Source organism: Phocoena phocoena, chromosome X (genome assembly GCF_963924675.1).
Source record: "Phocoena phocoena chromosome X, mPhoPho1.1, whole genome shotgun sequence".
Classification (NCBI taxonomy): Eukaryota; Metazoa; Chordata; class Mammalia; order Artiodactyla; family Phocoenidae; genus Phocoena; species Phocoena phocoena.
This window is the reverse complement of record NC_089240.1, coordinates 117468379-117483236: the sequence shown is the minus strand read 5'-3', so window position 1 is coordinate 117483236 and position 14858 is coordinate 117468379. Positions and strand designations below refer to the sequence as shown.

General features: G+C 39.1%; 1 protein-coding gene across 4 annotated transcripts in view; it reads left to right on the top strand.

Moving 5' to 3' along the window:
• Positions 1–14858, top strand: part of MCF2 (MCF.2 cell line derived transforming sequence) — a 97597-nt gene that overhangs the window by 30290 nt on the left and 52449 nt on the right. For 2 of the 4 annotated variants that reach the window (XM_065901275.1, XM_065901273.1), the window contains exon 1: positions 12417–12467. In XM_065901275.1, coding sequence (XP_065757347.1) covers positions 12417–12467 — 51 coding nt within the window. Of the gene's footprint in view, positions 1–3228; positions 3298–7567; positions 7683–9016; positions 9108–12416; positions 12468–14858 lie in introns of those variants that run through there. The other 2 variants (XM_065901276.1, XM_065901272.1) reach the window with 2 other exon arrangements.

The window sequence follows — 14858 nt, the reverse complement described above, 5'->3', positions numbered from 1 at the left end:
GCTGATTGGATGGGTTTACCTTCCTCCTCTGCGAACCATCCTAAATATATTATTTATTTCCATGCCTTTTAGGACTTTAAAAATTCTTTGTATTTGCATTCTGAGCTTGTATCCTCATTTGCACAACTACCTGTTATGTTATAAAGGAAATATTAGTGATTGAGTTTGCAATTTATGGCCAAGGCAATAAAAGCTTGCCTCTCTTGCTTCCTGAGCAAATGTATGGAATGAATGAGTTGACAAGCACTCTCCTCGTCTTTTGTTTTCAGTTTGTGCCTGATTGTGTTTGACTGTACAGTCACATGGTTGGTTCTTCAGAGCTTTTCAATGAAGATCTGCTCCATCGGGGTGTTTTTGAGGCTGTTTGTCAGATTACTTATTGAGTTAGTACTTTTTTGCCTTCCCAACCAGCCCTTTTGCACAACTAGTCCAAAGTAAGGAGACTGCACGCCTTTCATTTTTGAGTGATTGACCTTACCACGTGGGACAGCTCCGCAAAGCTCCTATCAAATGTGAATCTGGTCAACAGGAATATACTGTAATATGGACCTGATCTGGCTTCGGTGACCCAGGCTTTTTATTTCTCATGCTCTGGAGTAATAGAGTTTAAAGGGTCATCAAGAAGAACATTCTAAACCATATTTGTTCTCACTTTTACATTTCTGGAGGAAATCTGTGTGGAAATTCAAGAAGGTTAGATACAAAGCTGGGTTTAACTCAGTGTCAGCTTTCTCCAAAGTCTGTACTCTATTTCTCTCTTCTCAGCAAAAAGCCCACCTTGTCTTTTGTGGCTGCTCAGTGATAACCCCGTGGCTTCTGTTTCCCTTTCCTGCTATCTTCTCTCCCTTCAGTCTGTTTCCAACCCAGAACTTGATCATTTTTTAAATTAATTAATTAATTACGTTGCTCTGGGTCTTAGTTGTGGCTCACCAGCTCCTTAGTTGTGGCAGTTGGGCTCCTTAGTTGTGGCATGCATGTGGGATGTAGTTCCCTGAGCAGGGATCGAACCCGGGCCCCCTGCATTGGGAGCGTGGAGGCTTAACCACTGAGCCACCAGGGAAGTCTCTGATCATTTCTTAAAGTAGTAACATCTTCTCTTTTAACCATTTTGTTCCCTATACCTGTGAGTCTGTTTCTTTTAACCATTATTTTATCCTTTTTTGTTAGTGTGGAAATGTCATTTTGTTGGCATAATTGTGGGAGACATTTTATGACAGTGTGTTTTCCTTATATCTATGGATTTTACCTGTTGTCGGATCACAGAGAATGTAAGGGGCCTTGGAAAGCATTTGTTGTATTACCTGCAGAGGGTAGTGAGCTGAGGGGTAGGGAGTGACTTGCCCTAGATCCCAGAGCTGCTCAGTGGCCGAGCCAGCACTGAGCCCAGGTCCTCCCATTCCCAGCCCTCAGCCTTTTATTTTATGCCCTGATGCCTCTCTGATGATGTGAATGGATTAAAAACAATTGTAGAGTAAGTAGACATAGTTTCTGTAACTGTGCAAGAGGCTGAATGGTATGGAAGGAATCAGGTTGCAGACATTAGTGCTTCCAGATCTGCCACATGACATAAAATGTATCCATTTATGTTGATAGCTCTTTCTACTGATCAAAGCAGGGGAGAAAATTGGGTCTTATTATGTAGGAATATTTTAATGCCTAATGCTCTCATCTAAACGGTAGAACACATTTGGGGCATTGCCACTTGTGCAGGCCTCTGAGAGCAGAGAAAGTTCTAGTCCTCTTTGCACTATCCCCATCTCATCCTTCCTTCAGGTCTCCAGGCATAAAAAAATGTCAATATATGACGCATGTTTGTGACTGTCATAAGCACGTGCTTTTATCAGAGGAAACATGTACCATTGTAAAAATAACTGCTTTTGGCAGTTTGGGTTGTGAAGACTGGGACGTACCAGGAGCCTAATTTTTTAAAATTGCAAGACATTTTTAGGAATTGATTTTTATGTCCTGACAAATGGTGGATTTTTAATGGCATGTTTCTTATGAAAAATAAATTTGTCAGTGAATTTATGTTTCAAATCGTGTGTGTGTGTGTGCTTGTGTGTGTGTGGCTCTGTAACAGAGGCCCTATTCCACTGTCTGGTGTGGGTCATTGAGAGCTTGTCTGTGCAGGGCCCTTGAGCAGGATGGGCCCTGATCCACCACCTCCATGTGGTATGATCTGAAGAGCACTAAGAAGGGTAATGTGTCATCAGTCTGACACCACCAGAAACCAGGTCTTTGAAGGCCCTATGTATCAGAGGGCAAGGGGAAAACGTGGTTTCTCTGAGAGATGTCACAGGCGTTAAAACCAGCAATCCAGAATAGCTGAGTTTGATGACCCATTTTCTTTTAAAAAGTTATCCTTGCTCGGACCAGAGGCAGGTAGTGAACTTTGACCTGGGGCCCCTGTAGAGTTCACTAGAATCGAACATTACAAATTAGCACTTAAGATCTGGGACAACTAAAACATATTGAACATCACATGGATGTGTCCCACCTCTAATGGTCAAAGATGAGTTAATAGGCTGCCATTCATGGAACACTGACTCTTATGCCAGTTATTTTGCATTTGGTTGGCAAGGCACCCTGTGGGGTAGATGTTATGCCCATTTTACAGGTAAGGAAACTTGAGGCTCTGAGAGGCTAAGTAGCTTGTACGTGTTTATACAGCCAGTAAATGCAACAAGCTGGGATTGGAATCTAGGTTTCTCACATGCTTAACCAATACTTTGTACTTGCTCTCTGACATTTTCCTGACCTGTAAGATGGGATAATAATACCTTTCTCTGGGTTATTTTGAGTATCCAATGCAATAAACGATCCGAAAAGTGCTTTGTAGTCGCTAATAAAGCTTTGCAGAGTGAAAGGCATTGTTAGAAGTAAAAGACACTGTGCCAGTGTCTCTATGTGACTATCTACCCTTTAGATAAATAAATCTGGATGTCCTGGAGTTTGGACCTTTGCCCCTGGCTTTCTGGTGAGTGAAAGTAGTTTATGTCCCAGGCGTAGATTGTGAGAACGAGGACACTGGTCCTCCTTACCCAGTGATATTGTCCAGAGTGTGATTTCCTTCTTATGTGGCTGAGAGGAGAAGGTCAGCAGTGCGTCTGGGGATGCAGATCTGCGGGACCCCCAGAGTTCTTTTCGGCACGACGAGAAATCACGTGTGCGTTTCTGGCTGTCCTCTTAACGTGCCCGCTGTTTCTCTCCCTTTCTCGTTTGTCATAGAAACTGAGGTGCTCCTCCGTGTGAAGGACATCAGCCATTTCTTAATGCAAGACATTGCCTTCCTGTCTGGTAAGTAGACTTTTTCATATATTTAGACCAGATGAATGTTTTAATCTATTAGCAAAGTTAGTTTGGTCCTTCTTATATAAGTGGCTGTATAATTTTTATATTTTAATAAACATTCATACATTGTGCATGTAGTTGCTAAAAAAGGACATTTAGAGAACAACTAGAGGTTTGAAATATGTTTAGATATGTGATTAAAACCAGTCTTACCAGTCTTGTATATTGGACGTTTGGGCAAGTCTTCAGCAATCTGTGATGGGTGACAGTGGAATACATCTCCTAGGTGGGTGCAGGCTGAGTGAGAGGGTAACCACTCAGGTGGCTTCTTTGAGGTTTCCCCCTCCACCATAGCTCTGATGACTTAAATGTTCATTACAAATGCTGCAAGTCACCCTAGTTAAGCATCATCTATTAAGTTTTTTTAAAAAGGATTTCATTTACACATGATAAAAAAGTTTACTTTTCTAAAATATGTATAGGTATTTGTATATGTATTTAATTTCTAAAAATTGTGATGAAATACACATAACATAAAATTTACCGTCTTAACTATTCTTTTTTCTTCTTTTTTAATGAAATTTTATTTATTTATTTATTATTTTTATTTTTGGCTGCTTTGGGTCTTCATTGCTGCGCGCGGGCTTTCTCTCGTTGCGGTGAGCCGGGGCTAGTCTTCGTTGCGGTGCGTGGCCTTCTCATTACAGTGGCTTCTCTTGTTGTGGAGCACAGGCTCTAGGCGTGCGGGCTTCAGTAGTTGTGGCATGCGGGCTCAGTAGTTGTGGCACACGGGCTTAGTTGCTCCACGGGCATGTGGGATCTTCCCGGACCAGAGCTCGAACCTGTGTCCCCTGCATTGGCAGGCGTATTCTTAACCACTGCGCCACCAGGGAAGCCCATGGAAGCCCATTTTTAAGTGTACATTTCAGTGGCGTTAAATACGTTCACATTGTTGTGCAACCATCACCACCATCCATCTCCAGAACTCTTTGTCTTATAAAACTGAAACTCTGTTAAAAAAATTACCCCTCATTCCTTCCTCCGTCTAGCCCCTGGCAACTACCATTCTACTTTCTGTCTCTAGGTATTTGACTATTCTAGGTGCCTCATATGAGTGGAATCATTGCTGTATTTGTCTTTTTGTGACTTGCTTATTTCACTTAGCCTAATGTCCTCAAGGTCTTTCTATGTTGTAGCGTTTTTCAGAATTTCCTTCCTTTTTAAGGCTGAATAACATTCCGTTGTATGGATGGACCACATTTGTTTATCCATTTATCCATTGATGGACACTTGGGTTGCTTGCACCTTTTGGCTATTGTGAATAATGCTGCTCAAAAGCATTACATATGTTTAGAGATATAGCAATGGGAAACCACCCTTGTCTTTTTAATTTGGTCAGATATCTAGGGAAAGCTTTGCCTAAAGACAAGCAGATTCCTTTCAGGTGTTAGAGTAACTTGAACTATGCCATTAAACTTTATATTTATTGTATTACACAGATAAGAAGAATTTATGAGTATATGCATTGTTTGCATGAAAATCCTTCTTAGGTGTTGAGAGTACAAGAGACCATCTTATTCCTTTTAAGTAGTTTAATTATTTCTTCTGAAATGATACCTACATGCTCGGTTTACTAAACACACATTTACTTTACAGATGATCCTAATTGGACACTTCAATCTGGCCTCTGCTTTAATGATTATAATTAGCGGTAATTGTGGTGACTTAATTAATGTGGTTTTATGTTTTATTTTATAAGTGGTATAATGTGTGATATGCTTTCACTGTTGAGATTCAGGGATTTTACTGAAGCTTCTTAGTGTTTTTCCAACTGTGTTCCAAATAGAACCACCCTCAGGACCTGTTCCCAGACCTAGATCCCGCTCCACAACTTCTTTCCTTATCTGATTTTTCTAGTTGTTTTAAAAAATGCTTATGCCTGTCGTTTCTTTTGAAGAAAGGGTTCCCAATGGGAAAAATACTGAAAACCCCCAATTCAGAATATAAATATCTCCCTTGTTCTTTTCTTGCATGTTTACTACCTAGTATAGCACTTGTAGGTACTCAGCAGTAATAACGGTTTATAGATTAGTCAATGACAATCTGTCCTTAACAAGAACCAACATTCTTTCCTTTGACAGGTATAGTTTGCCTAAGTGTTGCTTGGCAAGTCTAAGTTATATTATATATAATATATATATATATATATATAGATAGATAGATAGATAGAGAGAGAGAGAGAGAGAGAGCATTATATGTTATATATTATTTATATTCCTAGTTCTACGCCATACAGTACCTATAGAGGCCCTTTGTTTCATGATTGGCTAATCTCTTGGTTCAGAGTTGTACAGTTTCTCCTTTGAGTTCCTTTAAAATTCTTGGGTGGGTGCCATCATTTTCCATGATTATCTTTCTTCATCCTGCTCTTTAAGTCTAGAATGTTATAAAGATTTATCGTCATTTGATTTATTACTTTGGTCTAGTTTGATTCAACAGATACTATGGGAATGGGGACCTCCCTTCAGTTTCCGTTGGTAAAGATTAAGGCAAGGAATGAATTTGATCTTTCCCAAGTACACTTGTGTAGAATATGTGTTCTGCTTTTGTTGGATGGAGTGTTCTAGAAACGTAAATTAAGTCACAGTGCTGAGATTGTTATTCGGGTGTACTGTTTCCTAGTGAACTTCCTGTCTACTTGTTCTATCACTTATTGAGAGGGGTGGTGAAATTTCTGACTAAAATTCTGGATTTGTTTATTTCTCCTTGCAGCTCTATCCATTTTTGTTTCATGTATTTTGAAGCTCTGTTATCAGATACATAAGCGCTTAGGATTGTTATGTCCTCTTGATGAATTTACTGCTGTTTGATTATCAAATGATCTTCTTAATCTTGATTCTGAAATCTTCTTTGTCTAAAATTAGACACCTTCCTTTTGACTACTTAGCATGATATATCTTTTTCCATCTTTTTGCTTTTAATGCATTGTGCCTTTATATATATATATATATTTTGTGCCTTTATATTTAAAGTGTGTCTCTTGTAGGCAATATATAGTTGTGTCTTGATTGTTTTATCCAATTTGACGATCTCTAACTTTTAATTGGGGTGTCAAAATCATTTACATTTAATGTGATTATTCATGGCTCAGTTTAAACCTATCATTTACTATTTGTTTTCTGTTTGTCCTATTCTTTGTTTTTTTCCCTCCATTTTTGCTTTCTTTTGGAATTAGTTGCTTTATCATTCTACTTTCTCTCCTTTGCCTTTGTCATAGTTTTATTGCATATTGAATATTTTTATATCCTGTACCTTTATTCACTTAAACTTAGCCAAATAAGAATTACAACTAAACCTGTCAAAAAAACTCTTTTAGCAAGCTAAGTTCAAAGGCCACAGTACAACTTTTCCCCTAAAATAATCTTTCAACTTCCATTTAGCACTAATATGTATTGAGCACCCACCCTGTGCCCAGGTGTTAGGCTGACTACAGAGTGGGACCTTAGGCACATGTAAGGCTCATCCCTGCACTAGGTGGCTTTCATTCTTAATCCTCCGGGCTGCGTAGAGGGCTGTGGAGTGGGGTGCACACTGAATTTTAACCCATGGAGAATTTGTGGTCTTTCTTTCTTTGCATTAGTAAGATTCCTATTCCATTGCTTATATTGTTTCTTCCACCAATCCGTTAGAACATCACTTATTTCCTATAGTTTGTATCCTATACTCTTTTCGTGCTCACCATGACTCTAAGTGGTCAATTTTATCAAGGTTTCCACTTGTTATCAAGCTGTCAGTGACTCACTTTGAATTTAGGCTCATAGCATTGGTATAGAAACAGTTATTTCCCAATACCCATGGTTGTCCAATATGAGTGATCAGCTCTATTTTCAACTGCATTTATTATACACATTCTGTGAAATTTTTTCTCATTTTGCCTTCTCTACTCCGGAGCTCCCTCCCCTCTTTCTTTTTCTTTCTTCCTTCCTTCCTCCCTCCCTCCCCCTTCTCTTTCTTCCTTTCTTTTCTTCTTTCTTTCTTTCTCTCTCTCTGTCTCCCCCCCCCTTTCTTTCTTTCTCCTTTTTTATTTCAAAACCACGCTGCCACTTTTTAGACTTCAGCAGGACCATGGTGCCGTTTTGGTTTCTGTGGAGATCATCATCCTTATAAAAGTTGCATTGGCCCCAGACTGTCTTCTAACCACCCCTCTCAAATCTAAAATCCTCTTTCTTGCATTGTTGTCACATAAATGCTAATTTGTTTTTTTATACTATTTTAGGTGGCCGGGGAAAGGACAATGCTTGGATCATTACGTTTCCGGAAAATTGTAATTTCAGATGCATACCAGAAGAGGTGATAGCAAAAGTGCTGACTTACTTGACGTCTGTTGCAAGGTATAGTATTTCACTACATTTTTATTCAGTTTGCTTTCTATTGGCTACCCATTTGAATGTAGTAACAGGAAAATGGTGTTTTAGTGTGGCTTTTTTTATTGTAAATGATCATAAGACTCACCTTCAGAGTAGATAAGAAATAACTTAGAAGGGGAAGCTGACAGCTACCTAAATTGCTATAAAAATCATACTGAGGGCTTCCCTGGTGGCACAGTGGTTGAGAGTCCGCCTGCCGATGCAGGTGACACGGGTTCGTGCCCCGGTCCGGGAAGATCCCACATGCCACGGAGCGGCTGGGCCCGTGAGCCATGGCCGCTGCACGTCCGGAGCCTGTGCTCCGCAACGGGAGAGGCCGCAACAGTGAGAGGCCCGCGTAACTGCAAAAAAAAAAAAAAAAAAAAATTATACTGAGGCTCTATGAAAACCAAATTGGGGGCCTAGAAGTATTTGTCCCCATGCAGAAGAACATAGGTTAAAAACGATGATCATACATAAAGCCTTTAATTCGCCTAAAAGGAACTCTCACTAGCCAGTAGCTAGACAGCTATTCTTCATTTCTTCCAAGGATAAAATAAGAAGACTGAAAGTTAAATAGACTCAAAAGTGATATTGGAATGGATTAGGAGTTACTTGATATTAGAAATCATTTGAGATGAGAATGCTTTAAGGGGAAAGTTTCAAAAGCTTCCTTACAGATTTTATTTAGGTTGAAAACAAATTTTTTAAAGGAAACATTTTCTGGTTATTAATCCTGAAGACTAAGAAGGCAGGAATCTAAAATCATAATATTGTGAAGAAGCTCATGAACAAAAATCAAATCCCAGAAAACTAAATTTACACGGCACCCCTTAAAGCTTGAAAGTGGTCTTTTTAGGGCAAATAAAAGTTTTATTATCCATTACACTGCCTTCCCTCAAGGAGCAGGCAAGAGGTAGGAATATGTATTTAACAGTGTTTTTCTGAATGAATGAATGGATCATTGACTCCTGATGGATTGCCGTGAAGTTACATCTGACGTCATGAAGGACAGCTGTCTATAAGGTTTTCCCATGCCCCAAATCATAGTATTCCGAATCCATTTTAGTGGCCTACCTGCATGACACTATTACTTGCCTATTTAAAAGATTGACATTAGTGACAAAAAAGAAATTTTAAATAGTGAGTAGTGGAATATGGAATTAAATTGGCTTTCCAATTGTAGCACTTTGTGATAACTTTCCAAATCTGTCTTCAGGCAAGACATCACATGTAAATGAAATAATCAGAAGTAAGGACATATCTAGCAAAGTTGGGTTATTACTAAGAAAAACAGAGTATTTCCTCTCATCTTGTAGGCAAAATGGATCTGACTCCCGATTTACCATTATTCTTGATCGAAGACTGGATACCTGGTCTTCTCTCAAAATCTCTCTCCAAAAAATCTCAGTGAGTACCAATTTATTCTACAGTAACTTCTTTTTTTAAAAATAGATCTTTATTGGAGTATAATTGCTTCACAGTGCTGTGTTAGTTTCTGTTGTACAACAAAGTGAATCAGCCATATGCATACATATATCCCCATATCCCCTCCCTCTTGAGCCTCCCTCCCACCCTCCCTATGCCACCCCGCTAGGTGGTCACAAAGCACCGAGCTGATCTCCCTGTGCTATGCGGCTGCTTCCCACTAGCTAACTGTTTTACATTTGTATTCTACAGTAACTTCTTGACTTTGTTTTGCATTATACTTTCTGTTTGTGGGGTACAGCTTATTTTGATACTGATGGAGACAATAAAAATAGATGGAATGGGGAGGTGGAAAACTAGAGAGGCGAATTGGTAGAGGAGATTGAGCTAACCAACTCTACCCAAAATAAAACCTAATAGGAAAGAATGAGTAGTCAATGGTTCAAGTTGAGTGAGAAGTGATTCATGGTCCCCTATGCCTTTCAAAGCAAGGCAGTTTTTTTATGAGAACTGTTTTAAAAATGGAAATAGCTGTGTTGCTGTATACCCATTATATATGGAAAAGTATAAAGAAGAAGGTTTAAAACAATAGTCAATAATCGAACCGTCCAGAAATAAGCACTTTTTAACATTTCGGTGTGTATCTTTCTAGACTTTTCTTTCCCCTGGGGTAGAGAGGGAAGGGAGTCACCTGCAAAATGACATATTGTCCCTATTGGAAGCTAGTCCCCAGCTCTCCAAGACCCAGAGAGAAAAAACAGTTTCCCTAAAGGAGACAATATGAGAGATGCAATTCTGCCCACAGCCAAGATGATCTCTTACATTATTATGCTCATCTGCATGTTGTCTGACACCTTCTCTTTCATAGAAGAAGAGGGAGGTGAGGAACCCACAGACTCCTCCCGAGCTGGCAAGAGTGGGGCTGTCTGCAAAAGTGCCGTGCAGTCAACTTCCTCTAGCAGACCAGAGTAGCTGGGAATCAATATATGTTTTTCTTTGAGAGTCCAATGTCATCAGCCATCTGAAATTCTTCCTTCGTCTCCGGACTCACGCGGGAGGCCACAGCCAGCAGAGGCAGTTGGTTTAGTTGTGAAGGCAAGACAAAAATCTAGGTTGTTGGACTTCTGAGCCAGTGTTCATTTTGCTCTGCGAACTTGCTGACGAGTGTAAGGAATACACTGGCACTCACATGGTAAAATGAATGAGATCATTATTCTCCTCATACCCAGTATGAATTATTCCTCATCTTGGGCAAGTCAGCAAGGTAGTTTTTTGTTTATTTTTTGTAACAGAAGTGTTTAATCCTAAGCAATGAAGAGAAGACTTAATACCACATTCATACAAGTTACCAAAATAAAATAGTAAAACCTCGATTTTGTATAATACATTTTTGCTTTTTCAAAGGCATTCACATTTATTAAGTAATGTTGATTCTTTTCGTTTCCTGATTAAGTCCTGTGGGCAGGTATCATTATAATTGTCCCGTAGATGAGGGAATTACATTGATATACGCATTTTGGAAAGATTACGTGTTGAATCCAAGGTCAGGAGCAAGAATTGAATTTTCATGAACTGCAGTTGGTGACCTTTCCACCTGCTGCTTTCTGTCATTTTCCAAATGACATGTGGATAGACAAATACATTAAATTTTTTTTTAGAAAAAGGTAAAAATTCCTTTGGAGAGAGTACATCTGGCGTCCGGGTGCTATTGAGCACTATCAATGGGCTGAATCATATAAAAGGCACTTATTGTGCCCTGGCCTTTAGGATCAGTCCTTGGGCTTATTGAGCAGACTTTAGTTTATGACAATAATCGATTATTTAATACTAAATATAGCACTTGTTACAATAAAACTTTTTTTTTATCACCCAGCCCAGCGTTTTTTCTTTTGGCCCAAACTACCTGCTTGATGAGATTAATTTTCATTGAGTGACTAGTTGGCACATGGCATCAGTTTTTTGGTAAAGTTTTATTTTTATTTATCAAATAGATTGCTTAGAACAGAGGTCTTGTTTTTCCCAAAAGAGAAATACAAAATTGGGTCTTGATACTGTTGATTTGGGGTCAACAAAGGAATAATGACTTTGTTGACCCCAACAGAAAGGGGAGGTGATGCTCCCCTTTCTGTTTCCCTAGGGAATGTTCTCTCAGGGGGGAAGTGTGAAGTATGCCCAGCAAAGAGCTTTGAGGCTAAGGTCGCTTTACTTGCATAACAGTCGGGCAGGAGTGGGAGGTGGGGGGGACGGCAGGTGACGATGACATGTAACTGGCTATAGATTAGTTTAAGCGTTGTTTCTTTTTAGCATTTTAAATGTTTCTGCTTATGGTAGAGCTTCTATACCCATGCTCAAAAGCACATTAATTATATCTCAACCATTAATAGCCATTGGACACTGTTTGCAATAGAGGTAAATATCGAATGCAAGCCAATTTCAAGAACAAAAGTTGACATTCAGAAAGAATTTCTGGTGAAAATGGCCATTGTATAGATAGGTCTAACTGTCTTTAGTACATTATTTTAAACTAGTGTCTATGAAGTAATTATATAATTCAATTTGAAGATCTTAATTTCTAGATTCCAAAAGAAACTACGCAGTTAGGCTATACTTCATAATGATAAGAGACAAGATTTTTTATTTTTTAGTTAGACATTTTGGAGAAATGTTCATTTGGGAGAGAATCCTATCCATCTTAGAAAGTTTGCACGTTCTGCTCTTTCTAGATTATCATCAGGACAAAATTTCACAAGCTATTAACCTTTCACAAGGCTTAAACCCAGAATAGAATTTAATTTAAAAAAAAAACACACAGAATTGAATTTCAAGTTACAGACCAGGGCAGGACAAGATTAAAGATATCAGTTAATACTACCTTCACAAAGATTCTTAGCATTCCACCTTAAAAATCAAATTGCGCAGAGGAGAAAGCCAGTCCCATCTAGCCCCTAGGAGGAGAGTCATTTTTTTTTCCTTCCTCCACTCCCTGGACGAGGCTGATCTTCTTGAGCAGTCCAGCACCAGCTAATCCATGAGGTTCAATCAGGCTAAGTAATTGGGGGAATGTGTCGACTCTGAATTACAATGAGCAGCAGGGAAGGCTCTGTCAGCTGACGAATCAGGGATAGTGGTTTTTTTGCAGCGCTGCCACGGTGGTAATGGAAGCAGCTACGGTAGCTTTGTTTGATAGAGATTTTTGGCTGCCGCTTTTAAATACTACCTAAGAAGCGGCTCATATTTCATCAATGTGGCATTGACAATTGGAAAAGAAGAGTGTTATTGTGTATAGGCGAGATGGCAGAAGCAACTCCCCCGAGAGGCAAGATGAGGTTCAGAAGGAATGCGGTAAGGGCTCTGCCTGCAGTCCTGGAAAGCCTATTCCCAAGTTCAAGTGCAGGGATGCGGCAGCATGGTGCTATAGCACAAACTGCTGAATGGGGCTTTTAAGGACAGAGGGCGAGAATGGAGTCTTGTGTTTGCATGGACTGCATTGATGTGATTCCTGTGATACGGACATAGGGGAATGTTAAGGCCAAGGAGGTAGAATGTAATTTCAAAATCTAAATGTGATCAAGTTTATGAGGAAGCACCATCCGTCATGGTACTTGTTCAAGACTGTATGAGCAATTTTGAATCGTTGGGCAGAGTAGCTTTAAGTGACCAGTTAAAATAATATCTAACAAAAGGATTCGTCCTTCCTTTCACCATGGTCAAGTAGAGTATGATATCATGGACAGACCTGGAGACGACTTCATCAGCATTTAAAAAGGCAGCCCTTCCTGGGTGTTACTGGACAAGTGAAAAAATGTTGAAGTCTGATGATCTGAAATCTTTCTGATTTCATTTCTTCCCCATATTCAAACTTGAAAGACGCAGATTTCTAGCCTGTTGACAACTGTTTCTTAAAGGAAAAAAAATGACTCACTGTTCTTTATAAGCTAGAATTTAGAAATCTCTCCTTTCAGATACATTTTCAAATTTTCCCATCGTTGGTTCACTTGTATACTAAATTCCCAGCAAATTTCTGAAGGGATATTTAGATGTATTTTGGAGAGATGCGAAGTAACACTAGCTAATTTGATAACTAACTGGTCATCAGCAAGGTTTTCAGGGCTACTCTTTTTCTTTCAAAACTTAAGGTAATGTTCTTGATGTTATGATTTAAAATATAATACTTGCTTATTTAAATAATCAAGACAACACACAAAAAATAAGAAAGTGAAAATCAGTCATAGAAAAAAATGACACTTGGAATCAAAAGTAAGATCAGGGAAATAAACCAGTAAGAATTTTATTGTTGTTGAATGACAGTAACATCAATGGGTGAGTAAACGGTTTATTTTCTAATAAAGCTCTTGGCACAAAATGGTATATTAAAAATTACAGTTTAGGATATGAATCTTTTATCTCCAGCTCTACACATGATTTTGTATTATGGGAATAATAGCTTCAGACTTTTAACAGACAATTCATGGTGCACAAGAGATGCCTGTGTATATGCTTTGCAATACTGGGTGCAACTGACATTAGTACTTATGTTATCAAAAGTAATTTACTTAAGCTTTCAGAAAGTTCCTAATTCCTTTATATGCATAGATGTTTTCTCAGTTCTGAACTTTGTTTCGTGTAGATGCACATCCCTTAATATACACACAAATTAATACAGCACACAAGTACTCAGTGAATAGATATATCTAGTACTGTGCCACACACAACATGGGTTACAAAGGTAAACATGGAATGGCTACAGAGCTGAAGGAGCTTTCAATCTAGTAGAGAAGGTAGGACATGTTCATAAATAACTATTATGAAAGAACTTCTAGTTGGTAGGGAAGGGCTCACAAAGGAGATGACGTTTGTTTGGACCTTAAGGAAGAGCATATGTGTCTATTACCTTTCTTGGTTTCTTTCTTCTCTTTTTCCCTCAAATGAATTACTTTAAGTGGTCCCTATGAACAGCTAGCTTGAAATGAAATTGATTGGATTAAGCCTGAAGCCCAGAACTATGGTGGAAGACAAATTTGTTCTGCTTGCATGCATAGGGGCTGACCAGAGTGAAAAATTTGCAACTCAGTTGGTGACACCATAGTTTGACTTGGAAGGATCTCTGGAGTTGGGCTGATTCTAGAGGCTATGATAGGTAGCACCCGGAAGGATGGTAGCAGTGATTTAAAGTCCAAAGAGAGGCTTAAACTGGCTGCTTGGTGGAAATTGCAATGAGTGTGAACAAGTGAGGGGGTTGAGAATGGATATGGGACAAGAAAGGCGAATCACAAGGAAAAGAGTGTTGCCTGGGACTGTCCCACTCCTGAGATCACTTGGCAAGTTATTTGGCTATCTGTGGAGTAACTCTTCCTTTCTATACTCTTTAAGGGTGGGGTATGTGGGAAGAGTGCGGGAGTAGCTCACGGCCTTGGAAACTCTTCTCTGTAGTTTGAGGTCACGAGATGTTTCCCAGCTTATTCTAACGTGATAGTGTGGACCTTATCGAGGTCAGTCACATTGCCAACAATTCAGTATTTTATATTCTGTAACAGTTATGTTCTGTAACTAGTAATATGAAATTATAATAGTTTTGTTCAGTAGGCTCCACGATGCTAAATTGTTTCAAACATTTGTTTTTACTGTTAGTATTTGTCCTATTTTCTAGATGTCAAGGTCAAGTTATTCCTAAATGCCAGGCAGCAAGTCTGAGTTTGCATTCAGCCTGTGCGTTAAGTACGTGTCCTGGGAAGG